Source organism: Rutidosis leptorrhynchoides, chromosome 11 (assembly GCF_046630445.1).
Source record: "Rutidosis leptorrhynchoides isolate AG116_Rl617_1_P2 chromosome 11, CSIRO_AGI_Rlap_v1, whole genome shotgun sequence".
In the NCBI taxonomy this organism is placed as follows: domain Eukaryota; kingdom Viridiplantae; phylum Streptophyta; class Magnoliopsida; order Asterales; family Asteraceae; genus Rutidosis; species Rutidosis leptorrhynchoides.
In genome coordinates, this window is record NC_092343.1 from 55265069 (window position 1) to 55290625 (window position 25557).

At 33.9% G+C, this 25557-nt stretch overlaps 1 protein-coding gene and 1 long non-coding RNA gene across 2 annotated transcripts; both read left to right on the top strand.

Annotated features, from left to right (window-relative positions):
- The first annotated feature begins 529 nt into the window (after positions 1-529).
- On the top strand, positions 530-19668 carry LOC139876332 (dolichyl-diphosphooligosaccharide--protein glycosyltransferase subunit 2-like). The gene is made up of 19 exons (XM_071863640.1): positions 530-860; positions 1212-1404; positions 1483-1572; positions 1738-1800; positions 1930-1999; positions 2168-2232; positions 2753-2807; positions 14519-14643; positions 14742-14857; positions 14964-15033; positions 15990-16091; positions 16232-16321; positions 16416-16558; positions 17298-17409; positions 17495-17578; positions 18036-18116; positions 18197-18421; positions 18948-19070; positions 19225-19668. Exons 1-19 carry the CDS (start codon positions 715-717, stop codon positions 19339-19341), a joined length of 2070 nt encoding a protein of 689 aa, XP_071719741.1. The 5' UTR covers positions 530-714; the 3' UTR covers positions 19342-19668.
- Positions 19669-21618: 1950 nt separating this feature from the next.
- LOC139874261 (uncharacterized) lies at positions 21619-24722 on the top strand. Its single transcript, XR_011767858.1, has 4 exons — positions 21619-21802; positions 22328-22417; positions 23176-23373; positions 24434-24722. It is a non-coding gene; the product is annotated as an uncharacterized lncRNA (long non-coding RNA).
- The last annotated feature ends 835 nt before the right edge of the window (positions 24723-25557 follow it).

The following is a 25557-nucleotide window of genomic DNA, read 5'->3' on the forward strand; positions in this document are numbered from 1 at the left end:
GTAATCACAATAAGACGATTGGAGTTGGTGTTCTAAATTTTTGAATCTTTCCAAATGATTTGTGGTTACTTAAAGGCACATTGCAACACGCATGTTGAAGCTCAAAATCCACTTAATACGCCATTCAACACGCCGGTAGTAGGGTGTGTTGGTGGCACATTGATCAAACGTATTGCTCGATGGCATGTGACTTTTGTTTGGCGTGCTAATGAAGTGACGTATTTATATTGGTTCATTTTTTATTTTTTAAAATATTTTTTATACTTTTTTTAACATATAACTTACAATTATATTTTAACACATCACATAACATTTCACTCAAACTTCCCATTTTATCAGCACGCACTATCTAGTATACCACGTTACCCACACCAACACGACAAAAAACACGTCAAGATTGCAATATGCCTAACGTTGTTGTGTGTCCCAAGTTCAAGATTATCATGCACTCTTTGTTTCCAAACAGACATCAAAACAGGGGCAAAATCGTAAATTTCCCACAGTCGTCTGAGTTAATTTGTTAAAACCCACATGAAAAACTCGCACTCTGCTCTTAAGTCTTAACTTTTACAGTCCTCACCGGCGATCAAATTCGTACTATCTCTATACAATTGAAATCTAATACCTCTAAATTCATATAAACCATTTCATTTATTTTACTGAATTGATTGATTTTAGCTCCTAATACCTTGAATTTATCATTTTCTACAGGCAATGACGATGAAATTAGGTTTTATATATTTATTATTAGTTGCAGTAGCATCGATCTGTGAAGCATCAGCGTTATTTAATCCGATCTCTGATTCTCACCGGTCCGCAGCTTTGGAGCTGTTATCACCGGCGGCCGGTTCATTCTCAAGGTCGATCTAAACCCTAACCAAATCCTGCATTGCATTGATTCGCATCACATGTCTGCAATTTATCATTTAGGACCTTTCTGATGAAAATTAGGGTTTCTACTATACAAATTCGATAATCATGCGTTTTGATTATAGTTTTAGGTGTTACTGTGATACTAATTCAATAATTAAGAACATTTTGTATCATGCCTTGTAACTTACTTTATATTGAAGGTTACATACAGCGTAAATATACCGCTATAATTGTTATGTAATCTGGTGAGTTTTTTATATCATTGGAGCAGGCGTGTAGCGTATACTGTGGAACTGGTGATATATCAGTTAGGTAACTGATTAGATTATTTGTTTCAGCTTAGAAGAAGCCTTTGAATCGTTAAGGACATTTGAGGTCCTTGGTGTAGAAACAAAGACTAAATCAAAGGATACCACTTGTAAATCTGTGGTGGATACTCTATCTTCAGTATCATCGAACTCAGAGGATCTGTATTACGCGTTACGAGTTAGTTCGATACTAAAATGCGTTATCGGTAAAGGAGTTCTTACGGTACGCCTAGTTAGGCAGCCATGTGTTTTTCAATTTTGATGTAGTAAATGTTAAGTCTTTAACATGGTGTATTTTTAGGATGTTGTATCAAGGCTTAAAGACTCTATCAAAGATGCAAAGTCAGTTGTTGATTTTTATTATCCGATAGGAGGTTTGGTATCAATCAAGGTACGTAGTGTATGGAACAAGTATACGAATTTCTGTCTCAAATTTGTATCGAATCCTATGACCTGTCCTTCTTTTCATCATTTCATGTCTACAAGTAAATGACAATTTGTTTGTCACCTTTTGTGTATATCCGCGTTCTGGCGTTCTCTTATATCAACAATGCAGGATCAAACTTCTGAAATTGATGTGATTCTCGAGGATGCTGATGGAATTTTTCGATCGATTAAGGTTCATTGCCTATATTACATGTTATAGAAATTCCTTGAGCGTTGTCTTTTTTTAAACATAATCTATAATTTTCTTTAATTACCTTAAATAAATGTCCGAGACTGATTTGACGTTGTATGGTCTTCTTAGGCTCTCAGTCATAGTGATGGAAGGTGGCGTTACAGGTCTAACACTCCCGAGTCAAGTACTTATGCTGCAGGTAACATTTATTCCCCTCAATGAGACTAGAAACATTTATCAAATAAGTTATTTACCTTTTGTTATTGTCGGACTGTCAGAGTCCTTTAGGAATTTCTGTTAGTCCCTAGAGGGTCGTTTGATACTTTGATTATATGCAACACTGATTTGATGTGCTTATTTGATACAGGGGTAGCGCTCGAAACACTATCTGGAATCATTACGCTAAAATCTTCTGAAATTGATGGAAATCTGGTAACTAAACATTTTCTGCATTATGATGAGTTTATATACAATATGAATTTGTAACAACTGTTGCTATGTAATATTTTAGCATCCCATATCTGAAGTTAATATCAATATACACTTGTATAAATATGGTAGTGGGCACTGAAATATTTCTGTATGCTCTAGTGGTGTATAGTAAAATGTTTACAGATTCAAAAGTAGCTTCATTATTTGATATATTCTCCAGAAAATGTTATAATTACTGATGTGAGAGTTAGCGAGTTATCCTGCTACTAATATACTATCACACTTCACGAGACACTATGTTGGCGGTTCATGAGTAGTTTCATAGGTTTTCAAACCAAATTCACTTGTAAATGGTAGAATTTAGGAGGTTTATCGTAATAGTAAATTCTAGTAGCTAAGCTTTCTGAAGTATTTGGTGTTTACACTTCTTACTCCCTTTGTTCGATCTTCTTGTTTACTAAACATAGTTTATTGCATAACGACTCTTCTTTTGGTCTAATTGGTTTAATACTTTTTTCAGATTGATGCACTGAAAAAGGATGTTGTGAAACTATTCGACCATATTAATAAATACGGTTAGTACATGAATTGTCTTCTGTACTTTCAAGAAACTTGCATATTATTGGATTGACATTGATCTATACTTCAGTATACTTTTATACGCATGCCTGCTGTTCTGTTTCATGCATTTTTACATCTCGCCATCTAAATGACCACAATTCTCATCATTATACTTTAATGCTCATATTTTGTGATCTTAAGGATAACATATCCATTTTAGCATGGGAGATGTTGATGGAATTCAACATAATAACAAGTTTCTTAATGTTAATAAAATCATGAAACCAATTCATTTTAAGTTATAACAAGCGGAAGCATAATTACTAAGAAAACAAGTTTATATGCATAACCATTTTAATTGAATTCCATATAGTTATCAAGTTATGAAATAATGCTTACTTATAACAAAGAAGGAAGATATATAACTCCTCAAGCTAGTTGAGGGTTATTTTCAAGTTGCAAGAAGATGATGAAGATGATGAACAATAGAGCTTCTAACTTGAAGCCTCAAGCAAGTAATACCTACAAGCAATAACCCCAACACTTTTGTAATTAGTTAGGATTTGTTTTACACTTTGAACACAAAAAGGCCACGGCAGTCAGCTCCTTTGGAGCAGTATTCTGTGCAGTTTTTTTTGCTTCTTTTTGATGTGTATTCACTCCACAAAAGAGTCAAGTCTTGGTGCACCTTGTTAAGCATGCACTAGAGAATATATGTATCAAAAGTAACAAGAATCAACAAGCATGGGACTTGTCTTGGAGTCCCAAAAACTGCCCATCTATCCATTATTTTATAACAAGAATATTTTATAAAACTTGTTACAAGTTTTATAAAACTTGTATAAAATAAAATGTATTTGTTACTTGCAATAATTTTATAAACTATTTTATAAAATATAACATAACATAATTATTTAAACCTATAAATAATTAAATCCACATCATATATAAATTATCCAAATAATTTATCTCAAGTGATTATGATTTAGAAAACCGATTTTCTAAAGTTCAAGTGTCGCGTATTTATTTAACAATCCAACCGTTAAAATAAATACATATAAAGTGTTGGTAAGCTTGTTATTGGGTATGACCCGACTTGGATCATAACATAGTGGCCACGTTAATTTAATATGTCTCTCGGGCATACGAAATACCTTCAATCTCCCACTTGCACGAGAAACATAAGAAATTAATGCAAGTGATGGATACCACCTAACGACCGTCCATCATGAAATGTCCCGTTCTTATTGATTAAAAACGTTCCATATTAATTGATTTCGTTGCGAGGTTTTGACCTCTATATGAGACGTTTTTCAAAGACTGCATTCATTTTAAAACAAACCATAACCTTTATTTCATCAATAAAGGTTTAAAAAGCTTTACGTAGATTATCAAATAATGATAATCTAAGATATCATGTTTACACACGACCATTACATAATGGTTTACAATACAAATATGTTACAACAAAATAAGTTTCTTGAATGCAGTTTTTACACAATATCATACAAGCATGGACTCCAAATCTCGTCCTTATTTAAGTATGCGACAGCGGAAGCTCTTAATAATCACCTGAGAATAAACATGCTTAAAACGTCAACAAAAATGTTGGTGAGTTATAGGTTTAACCTATATATATCAAATCATAATAATAGACCACAAGATTTCATATTTCAATACACATCCCATACATATAGATAAAAATCATTCATATGGTGAACACCTGGTAACTGACATTAACAAGATGCATATATAAGAATATCCCCATCATTCCGGGACACCCTTCGGATATGATATAAATTTCGAAGTACTAAAGCATCCGGTACTTTGGATGGGGTTTGTTAGGCCCAATAGATCTATCTTTAGGATTCGCGTCAATTAGGGTGTCTGTTCCCTAATTCTTAGATTACCAGACTTAATAAAAAGGGGCATATTCGATTTCGATAATTCAACCATAGAATGTAGTTTCACGTACTTGTGTCTATTTTGTAAATCATTTATAAAACCTGCATGTATTCTCATCCCAAAATATTAGATTTTAAAAGTGGGACTATAACTCACTTTCACAGATTTTTACTTCGTCGGGAAGTAAGACTTGGCCACTGGTTGATTCACGAACCTATAACAATATATACATATATATCAAAGTATGTTCAAAATATATTTACAACACTTTTAATATATTTTGATGTTTTAAGTTTATTAAGTCAGCTGTCCTCGTTAGTAACCTACAACTAGTTGTCCACAGTTAGATGTACAGAAATAAATCGATAAATATTATCTTGAATCAATCCACGACCCAGTGTATACGTATCTCAGTATTGATCACAACTCAAACTATATATATTTTGGAATCAACCTCAACCCTGTATAGCTAACTCCAACATTCACATATAGAGTGTCTATGGTTGTTTCGAAATATATATAGATGTGTCGACATGATAGGTCGAAACATTGTATACGTGTCTATGGTATCTCAAGATTACATAATATACAATACAAGTTGATTAAGTTATGGTTGGAATAGATTTGTTACCAATTTTCACGTAGCTAAAATGAGAAAAATTATCCAATCTTGTTTTACCCATAACTTCTTCATTTTAAATCCGTTTTGAGTGAATCAAATTGCTATGGTTTCATATTGAACTCTATTTTATGAATCTAAACAGAAAAAGTATAGGTTTATAGTCGGAAAAATAAGTTACAAGTCGTTTTTGTAAAGGTAGTCATTTCAGTCGAAAGAACGACGTCTAGATGACCATTTTAGAAAACATACTTCCACTTTGAGTTTAACCATAAATTTTGGATATAGTTTCATGTTCATAATAAAAATCATTTTCTCAGAATAACAACTTTTAAATCAAAGTTTATCATAGTTTTTAATTAACTAACCCAAAACAGCCCGCGGTGTTACTAAGACGGCGTAAATCCGGTTTTACGGTGTTTTTCGTGTTTTCAGGTTTTAAATCATTAAGTTAGCATATCATATAGATATAGAACATGTGTTTAGTTGATTTTAAAAGTCAAGTTAGAAGGATTAACTTTTGTTTGCGAACAAGTTTAGAATTAACTAAACTATGTTCTAGTGATTACAAGTTTAAACCTTCGAATAAGATAGCTTTATATGTATGAATCGAATGATGTTATGAACATCATTACTACCTTAAGTTCCTTGGATAAACCTACTGGAAAAGAGAAAAATGGATCTAGCTTCAACGGATCCTTGGATGGCTCGAAGTTCTTGAAGCAGAATCATGACACGAAAACAAGTTCAAGTAAGATCATCACTTGAAATAAGATTGTTATAGTTATAGAAATTGAACCAAAGTTTGAATATGATTATTACCTTGTATTAGAATGATAACCTACTGTAAGAAACAAAGATTTCTTGAGGTTGGATGATCACCTTACAAGATTGGAAGTGAGCTAGCAAACTTGAAAGTATTCTTGATTTTATGTAACTAGAACTTGTAGAATTTATGAAGAACACTTAGAACTTGAAGATAGAACTTGAGAGAGATCAATTAGATGAAGAAAATTGAAGAATGAAAGTGTTTGTAGGTGTTTTTGGTCGTTGGTGTATGGATTAGATATAAAGGATATGTAATTTTGTTTTCATGTAAATAAGTCATGAATGATTACTCATATTTTTGTAATTTTATGAGATATTTCATGCTAGTTGCCAAATGATGGTTCCCACATGTGTTAGGTGACTCACATGGGCTGCTAAGAGCTGATCATTGGAGTGTATATACCAATAGTACATACATCTAAAAGCTGTGTATTGTACGAGTACGAATACGGGTGCATACGAGTAGAATTGTTGATGAAACTGAACGAGGATGTAATTGTAAGCATTTTTGTTAAGTAGAAGTATTTTGATAAGTGTATTGAAGTCTTTCAAAAGTGTATAAATACATATTAAAACACTACATGTATATACATTTTAACTGAGTCGTTAAGTCATCGTTAGTCGTTACATGTAAGTGTTGTTTTGAAACCTTTAGGTTAACGATCTTGTTAAATGTTGTTAACCCAATGTTTATAATATCAAATGAGATTTTAAATTATTATATTATCATGATATTATCATGTATGAATATCTCTTAATATGATATATATATACATTAAATGTCTTTACAACGATAATCGTTACATATATGTCTCGTTTAAAAATCATTAAGTTAGTAGTCTTGTTTTTACATATGTAGTTCATTGTTAATATACTTAATGATATGTTTACTTATCATAGTATCATGTTAACTATATATATATATATATATATCCATATATATGTCATCATATAGTTTTTACAAGTTTTAACGTTCGTGAATCACCGGTCAACTTGGGTGGTCAATTGTCTATATGAAACATATTTCAATTAATCAAGTCTTAACAAGTTTGATTGCTTAACATGTTGGAAACATTTAATCATGTAAATATCAATCTCAATTAATATATATAAACATGGAAAAGTTCGGGTCACTACACATCACCCCCAATATGTTATGACTTTTGCCATTCATTAACATAATCCCTTTCGAGTTCCCATCTCGAGTATGAATAGGTGAATCTTTCATCACATCCTTTCGTCCTAGATGTCATGTTAAATCCAAGAGATACAGAGTGATCACTCTCTTTTAGATTTAACTTTATCAGGCCTTAGACATCTGACTCTCAACGAATAAGAGGGACAAATTCCATCTTGACTACATACGTCCTAAATATATACCTTGTATTATACCTGAGCTCTTCCTTATGAAGTACCATATTTCAGAATAGCGAAGGAAAGAATCAAGGTATAATACTTGGTAAATATCCGAACCCAATATCTATCTCAGGTCAGAGGATACAATGATATTCGCCTTTACTCAAGACTACATGTGATCAACCACAAAGGCTCCATTTAGTAAGTCTTGAGGGCGGGTCTTCCAATATTTGTATCCCACAAATATCTATGAACCTTGGTAGCAACCTTGCCCCACATTCATCCCGTGAATGTACACCAATCCAAGTTCATAATAGTCTAAACCTCACACTTGCTCCCACAAATGTGATCGACTACGGAATTTAGAATAATTACTTATTCATGGATAAAATATGCAAAATAGGAACATATCTCAAAATAAATTAATGCCATAATTATATTAATGAGTTTGAACAATTTCGTTCCGTTACAATACTTAAAACAGATCATAACCAATCACTAGAATATCGAAGCCCTAATGCACAAACATGTCCTTGATGTTTTGCACCATGTAAGTGTTTCGTGAGTGGATCCGCTATATTAAGATCTGTGTGAACTTTGCGAATACATATCTTTCCTTTTTCAACCTCATCTCTTATGTAGTTGAATCTCCGCTCAATGTGACGGGTCTTTTGGTGAGCACAAGGTTCCTTGATTTGAGCAATCGCACCCTCGTTGTCACAAAAGATCTCAAGAGGGTCCTGAATGGAAGGGACTACTCCTAAGTCGTCGATGAATTTCTTCATCCATGCAGCTTCCTGAGCTGCCAATGAGGCGGCAATGTACTTCGACTCTGTAGTGGATAATGCAACGACATCCTGTTTTGAACTCTTCCAAGAGACCGCACCTCCATTTAATGTGAAGACATAACCGGATTGTGATCGAGAATCATCACGATCAGTTTGGAAACTCGCGTCCACGTAACCTCTTACAGCGAGTTCCTCCTCACCAGACCCATATATTAGAAACATATCCTTAGTCCTCCTAAGGTATTTCAATATACTTTTAACAGCAATCCAATGACTGTTTCCTGGGTTATTCTGGTATCTACTTGTCAGGCTAAGAGCGCATGACACATCCGGTCTAGTGCATATCATTGCATACATGATTGACCCAATAGCAGACGCATATGGGACTTTCTTCATTCTCTCCTGTTCATCTTTCGTGGTGGGACACTGAGATGAACTAAGGAGCGTTCCTCTTTGAATAGGTACTAAACCTTTCTTAGAATTCTCCATCTTGAACCTTTTCAAGATCTTTTCAATGTATGCACTTTGATTCAAACCTATCAATTTCTTGGATCTATCCCTGTAGATCCTAATCCCCAAAATGTATTGTGCTTCTTCAAGATCCTTAATGGAGAAGCAGCTTTTTAGCCAAGTCTTAACACCTTGCATTGTCGGAATATCGTTTCCAAATAACAATATATCATCCACATATAATACAAGGAACATGATAGTGCTCCCACTAGCTTTCTTGTATACACAAGCTTCATCACCATTTTTAATGAAGCTAAATTTCTTGGCTTCCTCATTAAAACGATGATTCCACATTCTAGATGCTTGTTTCAATCCGTAGATTGACTTCTTTAACTTACATACCTTGTTAGGATGTTTTGGATCGACAAAACCTTCAGGCTGAACCATATAGACATCTTCCTCAAGATATCCATTTAGGAAAGCGGTCTTAGACATCCATTTGCCATATTTCATAATCATAATGAGCAGCAATGGCAAATAGTATCCTAATAGACTTTAGCATTGCCACAGGCGAAAAAGTTTCATCATAGTCAACCCCTTGAGTTTGAGTGAAACCTTTTGCTACAAGTCTAGCTTTATATGTTTTTAAGTTTCCATGCATGTCGGTTTTCATTTTGAAAATCCATTTACAATCAACTAACTTGGAGTTAGCAGGTTGCACAACTAGTTCCCAAACTTGGTTGTCATACATGGATTGCATCTCAGCGTTCATGGCTTCCTGCCATTTATCTTTATCAATCCTTGATAAAGCATCTTGGTAGTTTGTTGGTTCATCCAAATCAACCACATAGCAATCATCCATGAGAAACCCATATCTCTCAGGAGGATTACTAATCCTACCAGATCTGCGAACGTCTTGTATACTTTGATCATCCATTTGATCATTCTCAACATTTTCATGTTGAGTGCTAGTGTCAACCAATTGTGTATCATCTACTTGATCTTGAACCTCTTCAAGATCTATCTTCCTTTCACTATTACCTTCCATTAGGAACTTAGTTTCAAGGAATTCAGCCTTCCGAGCAACAAATACATTCTGCTCGGATGGATCATAGAAATAGTATCCCATATCATCCTTGGGATACCCTATGAAGATACACTTCGTGGATCGAGCATTCAACTTATTAGGGACGTAACGCTTAGGATAAGCTTCACATCCCCATACCTTTAAGTATGATAGAGATGGAGGTTTTCCAAACCACATCTCATGAGGTGTTCGTTCCACTTTCTTGGTTGGGGCCATATTTAAAATACGAGCCGCGGAGCATAGACAATAACCCCAAAATGATAGAGGTAACGAGCTTCTAGCCATCATAGATCGAACCATATCCATTAGGGTTCGGTTCCTCCTTTCGGAAACTCCATTTAGTTGGGGTGTTCCAGGAGGAGTAAGTTGCGAGATAATTCCACAACCTTTAAGATGATCTTGGAAAGCATCGCTTAGGTATTCACCTCCTCTATCGGTACGAAGTACCTTGATTGTCTTATTGAGTTGATTTTGTACTTCGTTTTGATATTCCTTGAATGCCTCAAAAGTTTCGTCCTTGTGTCTTAATAAGTAGACATATCCGAAACGACTGAAGTCATCAATGAAAGTAACGAAGTATCTTTCACCATTCCTAGTTATGGGCTTAAAGGGTCCACATACATCCGAGTGTATTAATCCCAATAAGCCTTTAGCCCTTTCATAGGTTCCTTTGAAAGGTGCTTTAGTCATTTTGCCTTGTAAACAAGATTCACATACGTCAAACGAGTCTGGTTCATTTGATTTCAAAAGTCCATTCTTTTGAAGTGTATGCATTCGGTTCTTGTTTATATGACCAAGGCGACAATGCCACAAGTAGGAATCACTCAAATCCCTTTTGAGTTTCTTGGTGTTCGTATGGAACATTGAGCTACTGCATGAAGTGTCATTATGAACCAATTCATAAATACCATTCGAAGGCGAAGCCTTAAAATAGTACACATTATCTAAAGAAACATGGATATCATCATTAATGAAATTAAGATTAAAACCATATTGTTTCAAACGGGATACAGAAATAATGTTTCGAGATAAATCGGGTGCATACAAAACATTTTTCAAAATAAGCTCCAAACCACTTGGTAGCTTTAAAACAAAGTCTCCTTGAGCTTTCACTTGCACCCTTGCTCCATTTCCCATGAAGAGACTTGTCGTTCCCGCTTCTTGATCACTTCTTTTGAACCCCTGCAAAGAATTGCAAATATGAGTTCCACATCCTGTGTCTAATACCCATGTATTAGAAGAAGTAATACTAAGCTCAATGTATACCATATATACATTACCTGAGGTTTGCCCTGCATCCCTCTTTTCTTTCAACTCCTTAAGGTAGACCGGGCAGTTTCGTTTCCAGTGACCCATTTCACCGCAACCGAAGCACGGATCTTCCTTGGGGTTAGCTTTACCGGCAACCTTTTGCTTCTTCTTGTTGTTGGTTGGGGTAACCATCTTTCCCTTTCCCTTGACCTTGCCTTGGTAGGTGGGTCCTTTCCTTTTAGCCGCCTTCGGCTTAGGAGTGTTATTGTTTTTGGACCCGCCTTCATTGATCGTAAACACGGGTGAAGCCCTTTTACCCATGCTCGCTTCGGCCGTCTTAAGCATGGCATGTAATTCGCCGATGCTCTTATCCCATCCATTCATGTTATAATTTAACACGAATGTGTCAAACCTCTTTGACAATGAGTTAAGGATAAGGTCCGTGGCTAATTCATTAGACACGTTACAATTTAGACGGTTTGCTCGATCAATAAGGCTTTTCATCTTAAGGACATAAGATGAAACGGATTGGGAGTCGTCCATCCGACATGCATGAAGCGCTCGGACCGTTTCAAAGCGCTCGACACGAGCTTGTTGAAGGAACATCTCCTTCAACTGTGTGATCATGTCGTATGCACTATGATGCTCGAAGTCCTTTTGGAGCTCGGGTATCATAGTCCCAAGCATGAGGCAAGAAACTTGCAACGAATCGGTGCAATATTTCTCCCAATATGCCATGGCTTCCGTATCATCCTCGTCCGGTTGATCGGGAATGGGGTCCTCCAACACATACGCCCTGTCCTCTAGTTTGAGGACAATTCTTAGATTGCGGAACCAATCCATGAAGTTCGTATGGTTGAGTTTTTCCTTTTCGAGGATTGACCTCAACGATAGGTTGTTAAAGTTAATAGGTGCGTTAGGAATGTTGTTGTTGTTATTGGCGGCCATCTACAAAATGTAACAAAGTTGTTTAAGTATCAATTTTAATTTAACAATCAATACCCTTTAAATTCAATTGATATTTATTAAATTTTAGAATCCAACGGTAAACCAAATTTCGGTTAGGTGACCTTTATCCCGTCATTTGATTTAGCTAGGTAGTCATTATATGACAATTGCAATCCTTTTGCAACTTCTAAGTTATGGGATCATGCAATCCTTTTGCATGGCATATTATCCCATCAACGCCTATTTGTTCATCATGCTTCGGTGACCCTAAGTTCATGATTTCCAAATCAAGTCGTCCTACTTGTGTAAACGTGTAAACTTAACATACAAGTGGTTAGGTGACCTTTATCCCACAAGCATGCGAAATTCACCTTAATCATATTAGTTTGTTCATGACGGTTAGGTGACCTTTATCCCATCATGAGTTCCCTAATATGTCCAAGTGTCACATAAAAGGATGGCATTTAACTTGTTTACCTTGTTTGATAAAGGGATTTTAAGTTTTCATTATTTCTAGTTTGAGAAAACTTTTATGCCATACACCAACATGCATTTAGTGTATGGTTCATTTGAAATGCATTTAGTGTATGGTTCATTTGAAATCCATTTTCAAGTCATGTAATTTTAGCCAATTACTTGATATAAACCATTTTATACATATGATCCTTATCATGTTCTTAATAACCGTTTATTAATATCCTTTTTGCCATTTCAATTTAACCGATTAAATTGTGGTTTGGTAAATTTCATGTTGTTAATAATTTAACCAATTAAATTTTAGTTTTGCTTGTTGTTAACTTGTGTGATAACTTGTTGTAGTAACATGCACAATCCACAATCATACAAGAAATTAAAACAACCACGCATGCAAAACAAATGTTCACAATCAAGCCTTTTGGTAGACATTTTGTTTAGCCGAAAACAAAATGCCACCGGTCAATGGGTAAAACACAAAGTAAGAGGTTTTAACCTCCCACTTAACCTTGCATCCACATGCTTCTTGTGTTCTTCCTTGTGATCTTCATGCATCTTCATCTTGTTACAAAATATATCCTAATACATTTTGTCTAGAAAATGAAAATACATCCTAATCTATTTTACATGCCAAATATAAGATAAATTACATAACCAAAATTAATATTACATACCAAATGAATAATTAATTTTACAAACCAAATTGAATGAATATTACAACCATTCAATCAAACAAATATCCATTCAAACACACATGCATACATCATAATGTCAAGGCATTGATTGTGAACTACAATATACAACAAATATGACCAATTTGCAAGTTCCAAACCCACTTTTGGAACCCTTAAAATTCGGCCAAAATCATGAACCCACCCAAACCCGAATATTTTTACATTCTACTTTCATGCATGTACATAGAATGCAAAGTTGGTGGGTTTTAAAGACCATATATAAGAAGCATATTTCATAGACTTCGGCTCTAGATACCATTGATGGAATTCAACATAATAACAAGTTTTTTAATGTTAATAAAATCATGAAACCAATTCATTTTAAGTTATAACAAGCGGAAGCATAATTACTAAGAAAACAAGTTTATATGCATAACCATTTTAATTGAATTCCATATAGTTATCAAGTTATGAAATAATGCTTACATATAACAAAGAAGGAAGATATATACCTCCTCAAGCTAGTTGAGGGTTATTTTCAAGTTGCAAGAAGATGATGAAGATGATGAACAATAGAGCTTCTAACTTGAAGCCTCAAGCAAGTAATACCCACAAGCAATAATCCCAACACCTTTGTAATTAGTTAGGATTTGTTTTACACTTGATATGAGCTTGCAAAACAAAATTTTGGAACCCCTTTGAACACAAAAAGGCCACGGCAGTCAGCTCCTTTGGAGCAGTATTCTGTGCAGTTTTTTTTGCTTCTTTTTGATGTGTATTCACTCCACAAAAGAGTCAAGTCTTGGTGCACCTTGTTAAGCATGCACTAGAGAATATATGTATCAAAAGTAACAAGAATCAACAAGCATGGGACTTGTCTTGGAGTCCCAAAAACTGCCCATCCATCCATTATTTTATAACAAGAATATTTTATAAAACTTGTTACAAGTTTTATAAAACTTGTATAAAATAAAATGTATTTGTTACTTGCAATAATTTTATAAACCATTTTATAAAATATAACATAACATAATTATTTAAACCTATAAATAATTAAATCCACATCATATATAAATTATCCAAATAATTTATCTCAAGTGATTATGATTTAGAAAACCGATTTTCTAAAGTTCAAGTGTCGCGTATTTATTTAACAATCCAACCGTTAAAATAAATACATATAAAGTGTTGGTAAGCTTGTTATTGGGTATGACCCGACTTGGATCATAACATAGTGGCCACGTTAATTTAATATGTCTCTCGGGCATACGAAATACCTTCAGATATAACACTATATGTTAACTTATGATCAATTCCTGTTTCTTTTTACAACTTGTTTTCTTAGATGATGGAGCCTATTATTTCAATGATCACCTCGTTGATTCAAATGGACATCAAGGTCCGGTTTCTGCTACCTCATCCGTTGTTCGTGGGCTTACAAGTCTTGCGTCCACTTCCGGAACTTTGAATGTGCGGCATATTTTTTGTTTGTTGTTACAAGCGGCCTGTTTTTCTACAGTTGCAATTTTACTAGTAGAAATTAAAATTCTTTTGATTGATGTTTGCAGATACCAGGTGACAAGATATTGGGTTTGGCAAGATATTTCCTTGGTATTGGCGTCCCTAGCGATGGCAAGGATTTGTATCTCCAAATTGATGCTTTAGCTTGCTTAGATCAAAATAGGCAAGTGATACTTATTGGATGTTTTCGACACATTTTATCTTTAATGGAGAAAGAGATTGGAATTTTTATACTGTTTATAACAAGCTTGAATATTCATACGATGCAGGGTTATCGTTCCTCTCATTTTATCACTTCCAGCTAGCGTCCTATCTTTTACTAGTCAAGAGAAACTCAAGGTGTGCTTTTTGGATGTTTCAAGTTATTAAAAATGTTTAATAACTTAAAATTATAGAACCCGAGGTATAATAAGTGCAATGATATGTAATTTAACCTATAAGCCTTGTAGAGTACGAACAGACCAAGTAAGTAAAAATTGATTTGATATGAAAGGTTGGGTTGCATGTTATTCCAGCGCTTTGGCTTATTATTAGTGTTAATATTACGAAACATGCGGAATGGGCGGGCTGGATAACAACTCAAAATGGGCTTGGACAAAAAGGGTAATTTTAAGGTAGGGTTAGAACGGGCTGGGTTGGCCACATGGCCCGACACCCTATTGTTTGTCCATCTTTGTTTTTAAGTACAGAACTATTATACGGGTAAGTGTAGGAGGTTATTTGGGGAGGACGATTATTTTCTACTTAGATCTATGCGGACTAACCGGGTTATTCCGTCACCATTTTTGACCCTTACCCGGGCACCCCAGATGTGATTTTATTGAGGTTTGAACTTGAGACCTCGTTTGAGGATACCGGGCCGCCAACTAGTTTATCTTCTGATGGTTAATAAGTACAAGAACGAAGCTTTTCAAACAATTATACAGTGCTATTCAAGTAAAAAAAATTTCAGGACATTGTAACATTTGGCCAAAGTGCCAATTATTAGACGACGTCTGACCCCTTGACATGTACAACTCATTTGACGTGCTTCATTTTTTACATGGCTAAGTAAGCTTAGAACCATTTTCATATAATTTGGTGTAAAGTTCCCTCATGTTGTGATTAAGTAGAATGCTCAATGATGACTTTGTTCTTATTTACTGCTTGACTTCAGCACAATCAAGCACTATTCTAAGTTCCCGCAATTTTAATTAATCTAGAAGCAACCTTTTATAATCTAACATATCATGAAAAATTCTATTCATCTTGGATTATGGTCCGGGATTTATACTTATTATATGTTTTACTTACAGGTCAGGGTTACCACTGTACTGGGGTCAACTGCACCTCCTTTATCAGTAAGACTCATGCAAGTCTTTAGCTCTGGATCACAGGATGCTTCAATCATTAAGCAGGTTAACTCCAATTTTTTTGTTTTTACTCATTGAATATATGCTTATAGTTTACAAAGGGGTCAGTTATCAATTATTTTATGCCTAGAATTATTCAGCTATGATATTTTATTATTGTATCTTCTGTCACATCTACATTTTAGGAACTTAAATTTGACCCTAAAGAAGCTGTCTATATTCTGGATGCTTTGCCAGCGGGTGTTGATATTGGGGAGTATGTTTTTGCTTTTGAGGTATCAATATTTTGCAAATAAGTGATCTTTTAAAGCTTTGCGTTTTGAATTAACAAAGTACCTTTCAACTTTATTCATATTTTTTGGTCTGTAGATTGTGTTTTCAGATCCAGAACACAAAAAAAGCTATGTAACTGGAGGTCGAACAAAGGTGCCAATCTATATCACGGGAGTTGTCAAAGTTGATGACGCCAAAGTCGAAATACTTGAGAGTGACAGCGTAGAGACTAAAAATAAGTATGTTCAACTTTTGGAATGTCTTTCTCTTGTATATACTCTCAAGTATCAATCATGCTTATGTGAACTATTCCTAAAACGTTGTCTCGCTTCTGTTGATAGTATGTTCACGGTAGAGGTGTGAAAACGGGCGGGCTGGGTAATGGGTTAAAGCAGATCATTCTTTTCGGGCTGAAACAGTGCAAGGCCCGTGATGCTTTTTGCCCGTTTTTTCATACATTTTCTATGAATTATGGTGCATGTCATATATGATTACAGAAAGCGTTTAAGAAAATATGATCATTTGTTAATATTGTCTCAGTAATAGTCTAGCTATAAAAATGAATTGATTTATGTTTTAATACCTTATTAATTTATACTTAAGTCAAGGATATGACTGGACTAATTGTACTGATGGGATTTAGTAATTAAGACATACCTCAAATTCCTATTAAGCTCAGAGTAGAAAAAATTTGGACCCATTTGGCTTCTTTCTTGTACGATGATTTCAGTCTTGTTTATTTGTTTAACTCGTTAGGGATGAAGTGTTAGTTGATTGACCCATTCGTTAGGAAATGGGTAGAAAATTTCCCCTAGATCCCAAAAGATTCAGCTTTTTTAGGATCAGAAAGTAAAACTGTTGCACGTTTCATGTGTTTTTGCTATAGTCAGAGGACCTGGGTTGTTTTAGATGCAAGTAATAAATTTGACCGTGTTATTTATAACAGAATTGTTTATTCAAATCCTTTTTTTTTATCAGGATTGATATACATGGGGAGAATGACGTGGCTTTGTCAGCAAATCATCTTCAAAAGCTGCGCTTGTCGTTTCAGTTGACAACTCCACTTCAAAACCCGTTTAAGCCTCACCAGGTCCTTGACCCGCTTTGATGGCAGTCCTTTGTATTCCTAATTATTTTATTTGTGCTAAGTTTATCTGTTATATGTTGAATTACAGGCATTTTTGAAGTTACGACACGAATCTGAAGTGGAGCATATCTTTGTTGTAGGCAACTCCGGCAAGAACTTTGAGATAACACTGGTCAGTTTTCACTTTTTCCATATATTTGATTCTTGAATCTTGATCAATACTCTACAAAGATGCATGCAAAACTTTTAAAATGGCTAGTTAATTTACTCTACAAAGATGCATGCAAAACTTTTAAAATGGCTAGTTAATTTACTATAGGTTGAAATAGGTTGTGTAAACTCGCAAACCCTTTTCTTTTCTTTCTTTTATTGAGCATTCATAAATAATTAACATGGTAAATATAATCACGATGATATAATCCAAGTGATTTAAGAGGATTTATGCATATGAGTACGTTTCAGATGACCTTAAACTTGCTCAATCCTTTTAACCTGCGTTTTTGTTAAATTTCTTAACACACCCCATTTGACATGTTCTTTTGATATTTTTTTTGAACATAACCCTAATTGACCCATTTGTTTTTTAATCAGATAAAAATTTTAACACCGTTTTACATTCTCTGGTGCAGGATTTTCTTGGACTAGTTGAGAAGTTCTTTTATCTCTCTGGTAAATATGACCTGGAGTTAACAGTGGGTGATTCTGCCATGGTAAAAAAATCCTACATTCATTTTCTGACCGGTATCAATTGTTTGTCGATCATTATTATAAGCTAAGTTTTATGTTTCAGGAGAACTCTTTTTTAAAACCTCTTGGCCATATTGAGTTGGATCTACCTGATGCACCAGAAAAGGCAACACGCCCACCTCCAAAAGCTGTTAATATTTACTCTAGATTTGGTCCCGCACCAGAGATACGTCACATTTTCCGAACTCAGGAGAAACGTCCTCCTCAAGAGCTGTCTTATGCTTTCTTGGGTCTAGTTTTCATACCGCTTTTTGCATTTTTCATTGGGGTAAGTACATTGGAAATTTTAACTTATAAACACTCCATTTGAGTAACTTGAGAAATTGGCAGCGTCTCACTGCAAAAGTTACACGTGATGGAGGTGGCAATGTGTATGCATCTGGCAGGTTAGGTAACGGGTCAAAATGGGGGTCGATAGCATTTCTTAATGGTCAAATACAGGCCTGGATTGGTTTGAGCGGGAGCAAATTAGGTCCAAAATACATTTTTAAATTTATATAACACGTCAGACAGGGTTATACTTATTTAGTAGTGATATACTTCTCCAGGACCTATTCATGGACAATATGTTCGTGGGTTATACTTTTCAATCGCATTTAGCAATCAATTTAATTTATTTTTAATAAATGTCACATTATCTTATGAAGCATGTGAAAGCTCTAGTTTCATATCCGCTTTTTCTGCTATCATACTTGTTTAGTAATGTATCAGAGTTTGTCGTAGACTGCTGATTTTAATTATTTTTATTTTTTTTAAGTTTCAATAATGATTGCATGGTTCTCATTTCTGTACAGTTGTCGCGGTTTGGGGTTAACATGAAGAACTTCCCCACATCAACAGTACCCGCTGCATTTGCCATCCTTTTCCATGGTGGTATTGCAGCGGTTCTTGTACTCTATGTGCTCTTCTGGCTGAAAGTAAGTCTTCGTTTTCGGAGTTTCGTTATGTATTAGATATCGTAATTCTATTTTTTGGTCAAATATAAAAAATAACCTATCAATGTGTTTTCCTACCTATAAACAACTTCTTAGAGTTCGGTTTTAATGCGATTTCCGTTTCTTCTTTTTGCAGCTTGATCTTTTCACCACATTGAAAACATTGGGACTTGTGGGGATGTTTTTGCTATTTGTAGGACATAGGACTCTTTCACACCTTGCTTTAACTTCATCAAAGGTGAAATCTTCTTGAAATGAACGCAAAATCGAATGTTGATTTCAGAGCAGCAGGGTAAAAGGACTTCGGTTTACTTGGAAACATTATAGCATGGACTGAGATTTAGCTTTGCATAATCATTGATTATGTTGTGGTATTCGGCTAATGATATTTAGTAAGCTAAGAGTTAGTATTTTATAAGCTGCCGTTTAATTATATAGTCTTATTACAAATCCGTGAGTTCGGTCACAATGACCATAGAGGTCTTGATTATTATGGACACTTATGTATTGTAGATTTAGAGGTTATGGTTGCTTATTATATACTCTATATCAATCAGAAACGGTTCTCGTTTATGAAAAAAATGTTCATATTAGTATTTTTTAGGATTACAAAACATAACTTTTGATCTTTAAAAACTTTAGGCATTAAACTTTGTAAGTAGATTATACAGATAAAACAATGTTATGTTTGTGTTTATCGAAACTTATTTATGGGATGCCTACTAAATACAACCAAAAAAATTCGAACTCGTTCAAAAGTTAATGTTCTTTTGACATTTTTTCTAAAAAAGTATATATTGTTATTATAAAACCTATTTAAAAAAGGTGTATTGATATTTTTTTTCGGGTAATCCGGGAAAGTATCCTTATGTCTCCATAGAAGGTAAACCATTGGGTTAATGATAAATCTGTTATGGGGTATAATTGTGCCTTAAGTACTTTTAATTCACCTTAATTAGTGTGGTATATAGTTATTATTTTTCGCAATTTCGCATTAAACTTGTATTTTGTACAAGTAATTTTGTACTGTACAAGCAGTTCTAAAATAAAATAAAATTGTACTGTATAATTAGTGTGTGATAAAAGTGGGCTAGCTAGTTGTAAAGCCTATCTTAGCCTTTTGATGTATTTTTAATTTTTCACTTTTTTCGTGAATAATTTTATATTTAATTCCAGTTTTTTGAAAGAAAAAAAAAAGTGTTATGATGATGGTGAATTATTATTAAATGTTGCAGTGTAATTACTTTTAAAAAAATACAATTTAATTTAAATAAAATAAAATAATTTAGGTAACCTGGACTAGGAATGACAATAGATCGGATATGGATCGGGTGAGGCTATATCCATATCCATATCCATTTAATTTTTGTTCATCAATATTCATATCCATTTAATTTCTGTCTATCCATCCATATTCATATCCAGTAGATTAAGCGGGTTAATGGATATCCATTGGATATTAACAAAAATATTATAAAATATCATAATATGTAATATGTAATATAAATATAAACGTAATATAACAAACATATATATTATGTGTACTTTTTTCGAAGATACAACATAATTCGTTAAATATACTATTAAACTTAGATTATGACAAATTAAATGTGTAGTTTGTATGTTTATTTGATTAGATATGCATGTTTTTTGTAACAAATCATAGTTAATTTATTATATAGTTGGAAGAAAAAATTTATGGGTAATGGTAAATGCATATTAATACTCCGTAGTAATTTGTATATATCTATATTTATGCATTTATATATATATATTTCGGGTGTTAATAGATGTTAACTAGAAAAAATTCGACCGCGCGTTGCTGCGGTTGTGTTCAACGCGCGGTCATATTTGTATATACGTTGTTTGGTACCTAATATATCTAGTAGGTTGAGTTGTTTATTGGACGTGTACGTATATGTATGAAATATAGCTCGAAATATTTAGTGTTTTTTTGACGATGTCCGTTTCGCGTATAGTTAGTTGCGTTGTGTTCGTAAAATAATATCGAGTTGAACGGTGGTCTCGGAAAAATTTAGCTCGCACCGAGCGAGAATATAGGGTCCGTTATTTAGTATTTTTTTAACGATGTCCGTTTCGCGCATAGTTAGTCCCGTTGTGTCCGTCTGATTTTTTCGAGTTGAACGGTGGTCTCGGAAAAATTTAACTCGGACCGAGCGAGAAGATAGGGCCCGTTAAAAATACGGGTGGAATCATTTTCTTTTGTTTTTTTAAAAATTATCTATTTACGCTTTTTACCCCTGAAAATATAGAAAGTTGGGGGTCGTTGTGTATATGAAGTCGAAGTTGAAGGGCCGGGTGTAGTGTGAACGCACACTCAAAACGACATTCGGATGAAACTGAAACTACGATTTCTTTCATGCATATTAGTAGATAGGGGCATATTAGTATATAGCGTTAATAGATATATCCATATCCATTTAAATTATTCATATGCATCGCGTCGAGTAAATAGATATCTACCGGATATGGTGGCTTTATTTTTACTCTAATATTTCCCGGAAGAAAAGTAACTAAATTGTGTGGTTAAAGTCGGATAACAGAAGAAATCAAATTTCGCAAACCCTAACAATCTTAACAATTCAACTTACTGAAATCACTCTTAACAATCACTCAACATTACGAAAACGTCAACGAATCGAAGATGATACCGTACTTTGAATCTCTTGATTCCGACTAATCTCTTTCATTAGGTTAATTTTATTTCATTTCTGAATCAGTTTAATCGTCAATCGTTAATATGAATAATAATGATGATATACGTACAATTAAATTATTATATCAATTGTATTGTAAATTGTAAATATGCTCTTTTATTATAGTAATTATTAATATATTTATTATAGGTTAAGGTTTACTATTGATGTGAGCCATTCATCTTAAGATCACAATTATACAGTATTGTTAAGGATAGAACAGAATTTGATATCGAATTAGAGGTTTGTTGTTCGTTTACGTGGTTGAAGCAAATTTTGTATTTTAAACATAAGCATGCGAATATTTGAGAGCTGGTAAATGTTTTATTGAGGTCTTCGTATCGTGTTTAATCTAGATAACGACTTGAAATAATTATAATCTCTATCACTTCAAATTAATGACATTTGTAGTGTAAAGTTACTTGAACTTTTTAATTTTATGTAAAATGTTACTTCAATTTTGTTTGTTGTGATTATCATGTATGCTTGAAATTATATTCGTGCTTGGCAATTTATGATCAGTTGAGGAGGGAGAAACTATTGCACGTTTTCAATCTAAATACTCGACAAGATGAGCATGATGTCATGTTTATGGAAGATTATTTGAACCAGGTCAGCGACATTTTTTGAGGACCGTTTCTCATTTAGTCGAATTGTTTAAAACATTTTTACTTATTTATTTTGTAGATTATGATTTCTCTTTGGTGTATTTGTTTCTGTTAGTACTCGGTTTTTATTTATGAGCTAATTATACTGAAAAACTGGCATTTTATTAGTCCCATTACATGTTCAGTATATGCAATAGATTTAAACTTTTAGGACACTTTTGACCTGTTTCTGTGGCTTCTTTACAAGCTACATTTTACCCTTAGACATAACCCAAATCCCAAATTGACACATTCACAAGTTAATGGGTCAATTTCAAGTAATGCCTAATATTTGCCATAGATTAATGTGAGTGCTTTTGGTGGATTAATGGTATACAGTTTTTGACTGCAAGAAGACTGAAAGTATACGACTGAAACACTGCATATATATGGTATAAAGTTAGAAACATATAGTTAAATTCCATGTCTAAATTTACATGCCAACATGTACGTGAAATGTAGCTTCCTATTTTCTCTTGCGTAAATGGAAAAAAGAACATGTACATTGTACATGTCTGCTTAAATATGGAAATGGTTCATCTCCATATGGCATGAAAGCAGTTTCTACAATTAAAAATAGTTATCTTTTGTATTTACATTCATATATGTTTATATGAGAATTAAAGCATGGTAGGAGCACTTTTCACTAACGTGATGCTAGAATTGTTCTACGTTTTTCTTGGATTATATTCGAATTTTTATGATGTGCCATGTTATTTTCAGGGAAGAAAGGAGCTATTGTTTCTACTCAACCATAAAAATTTAAAAAGAGATGATGTTGGCTCTTTTTCGGAAAAGATGTCTACATATATCGCGTTTGGTATATGATTTCACGTTCGCGATCTTCTCGGTTTCGGTCACCTCAAAACCATCTACTCACCTAGTGGTTTAGTCATTCAAGCCGTGAAGGATTAAAATTAGGTAAACGCAATCCTATATGTCCTTTACACTTGTACTAATTTCCTTTTACGTAAACATAATTGTTCTTTCATGTTTTCATATTGCCTAAAATTAAAATGCTTATAAATCGTTTTCCGTCTTTACCTTAATTTGTGAATTTTTGTTCTCATTGTGTGTTTTTCTTAATTCATGTTAATATACTGGTCTTCTATTTGTTTTAAAGATTTTTCTAATGACACCCCTTAGTCCTTGACGCGCTTTAAACAGTTGTACATACCAGTTACTTATTAATTTAGTGGTGGCGGTTACATGAATTATAGTATTATACAACTACAACCTGTCGTTGGCAAGATCCTTGTTAAAACATAATAATAACTTTTGTAACTTTAATTTCAATAATAGTTACTAGTCCTAGCATGGTTATCAACGATAAATAAGTTATAAAGTCTATCAACTTATTCATATAGGATAGTTAGTTTGATCAACATCTTCATAGATTTTGCAATCAATGCCATAATAAATCTGTCTCTCATAAAATCACCAGCATAATAAGTTGTACTACTTTAATGATTAGTAATCTAGCCCGATTTCATGTCAAACTATTTGTATTGATGTAATGATGAATATGTAGGCCATAGTAAACTACAAATGACATGATTACAGGTGAACATGTGAAGTAAATACATCTTCGTTCGTACTAATGGCCTTACATTGACTGTAACTGCTAGATAAACTACTTTTAGATAATAGATTTTGGATGAACATAACTGATTACATATTGTAAAAAGGTCATTGCTTTTGCATTGGGCTATGTATGTTGTTTGCAAGTGTGTGTTCCTATTAAAGAATAGAAATAGTGTGGTATGTAGTTCCAAAACGTTTTGTTTGCAAGTGTGTGTTCCTATTAAAGAATAGAAATAGTGTGGTATGTAGTTCCAAAACGTACTAACTACTAACCAATTCCATGTATGTTTAGGTTAATTTTGATGTTAAAAATCGTACGTTGATATTCACAAGTGAAATTCTTTGGTTTGATGATTTTTTTCGTCACAATTTTCCCACTTACAGTTAATATATGCAGATCCCACTTGAAAAATGAAGAGGTGTACTGTAAATGCAGGATGCTGCAAATGCTATGATGCAACAGATTTTGTTTCATGAGCTTATCGGTAATTTTCTCCTTAAGATGCACCGATCGAGGTATAAAATGTACTGGTCATGGGGTTACATGCAGTGGGTTACATGCAGTTATAAAATACCAAATACTAAATGAGTTGAAAGGGTCTGTTGTCATTAAACATTGTCTTATTCTTATGATGTAAAAGTTTCATAAAAGTAATAAGTTTTTCAGAATCATGCACAAAAACTGACCCTAGGTTGTTTTGATAATTCTGTATATATACCCAATTATTTAAACGGTCCTACTTGTTTTTGGCTCCATCCATGTTCTCAAAATCAAAGTACTGCATACATTTGGACATGATGACCACCCCCATGTGATTTATTCTGATTATGCTTTTTGCCATGAATGTCGAGATTGTCGATCGATTTATGATTTCGATTGGGTGCAAGGTCCGGAGATTTTCATGGGTAAGGAGGGGCTGAGGCCCCCGCAATAAAAATGAAACTTGCAGTTCTTTGAGTTACGAACGTTTGAGCTTTTCAATATATTAAATCAGAGTCAGTATGAAAGAGGTATGATAGAACATGGTGAAGGCTCACAAAATTTGCAAGATGTTACCGTTTCGGTCATGTCTCCTTCATACGGATTCAGATTTTGTTGATTCAAAAGTTTAAACGCTCGTAACTCAAAGGGCTACAATTTCTATTTTATGGTTACCTTAAGTTTAGATCCTCCCATATCCGCGGGAGGCCTTATCCTCTTCGGGATATCACCAACGTACAATACTAAAAATTTATATTGTATGCTAAAATCATATGGTTTTTGGCTGTTGATTGTGTTGCTGTTTTTTGTTGTTGTTGTTGTTGTTGTTGTTGTAGCTGTAAGGCGCGCTTATGACTCCAGTGTTTGTTTATAACTCTCTGTTCTTTTATTATTTTAATAAAAGCTTCGCTGGGGTAACCGTTTACCAAAAAAAAAAAATAAAAAAAATCATTTGGTATTCATGATAGAATATGTCACATCCGACCCCTTATAAAATTCTTCAAGCTCTGTCACTGGGGCGTTGGGTCAATATGTAAATT

Coding starts and splice junctions, on each gene's coding strand:
- LOC139876332 (XM_071863640.1), top strand. CDS start 715: ATGACGATGAAATTAGGTTTTATATATTTATTATTAGTTGCAGTAGCA. Junction 18,117..18,196: donor CAGTGGGTGATTCTGCCATG/GTAAAAAAATCC, acceptor TTTATGTTTCAG/GAGAACTCTTTTTTAAAACC. Junction 19,071..19,224: donor ATGTGCTCTTCTGGCTGAAA/GTAAGTCTTCGT, acceptor TTCTTTTTGCAG/CTTGATCTTTTCACCACATT.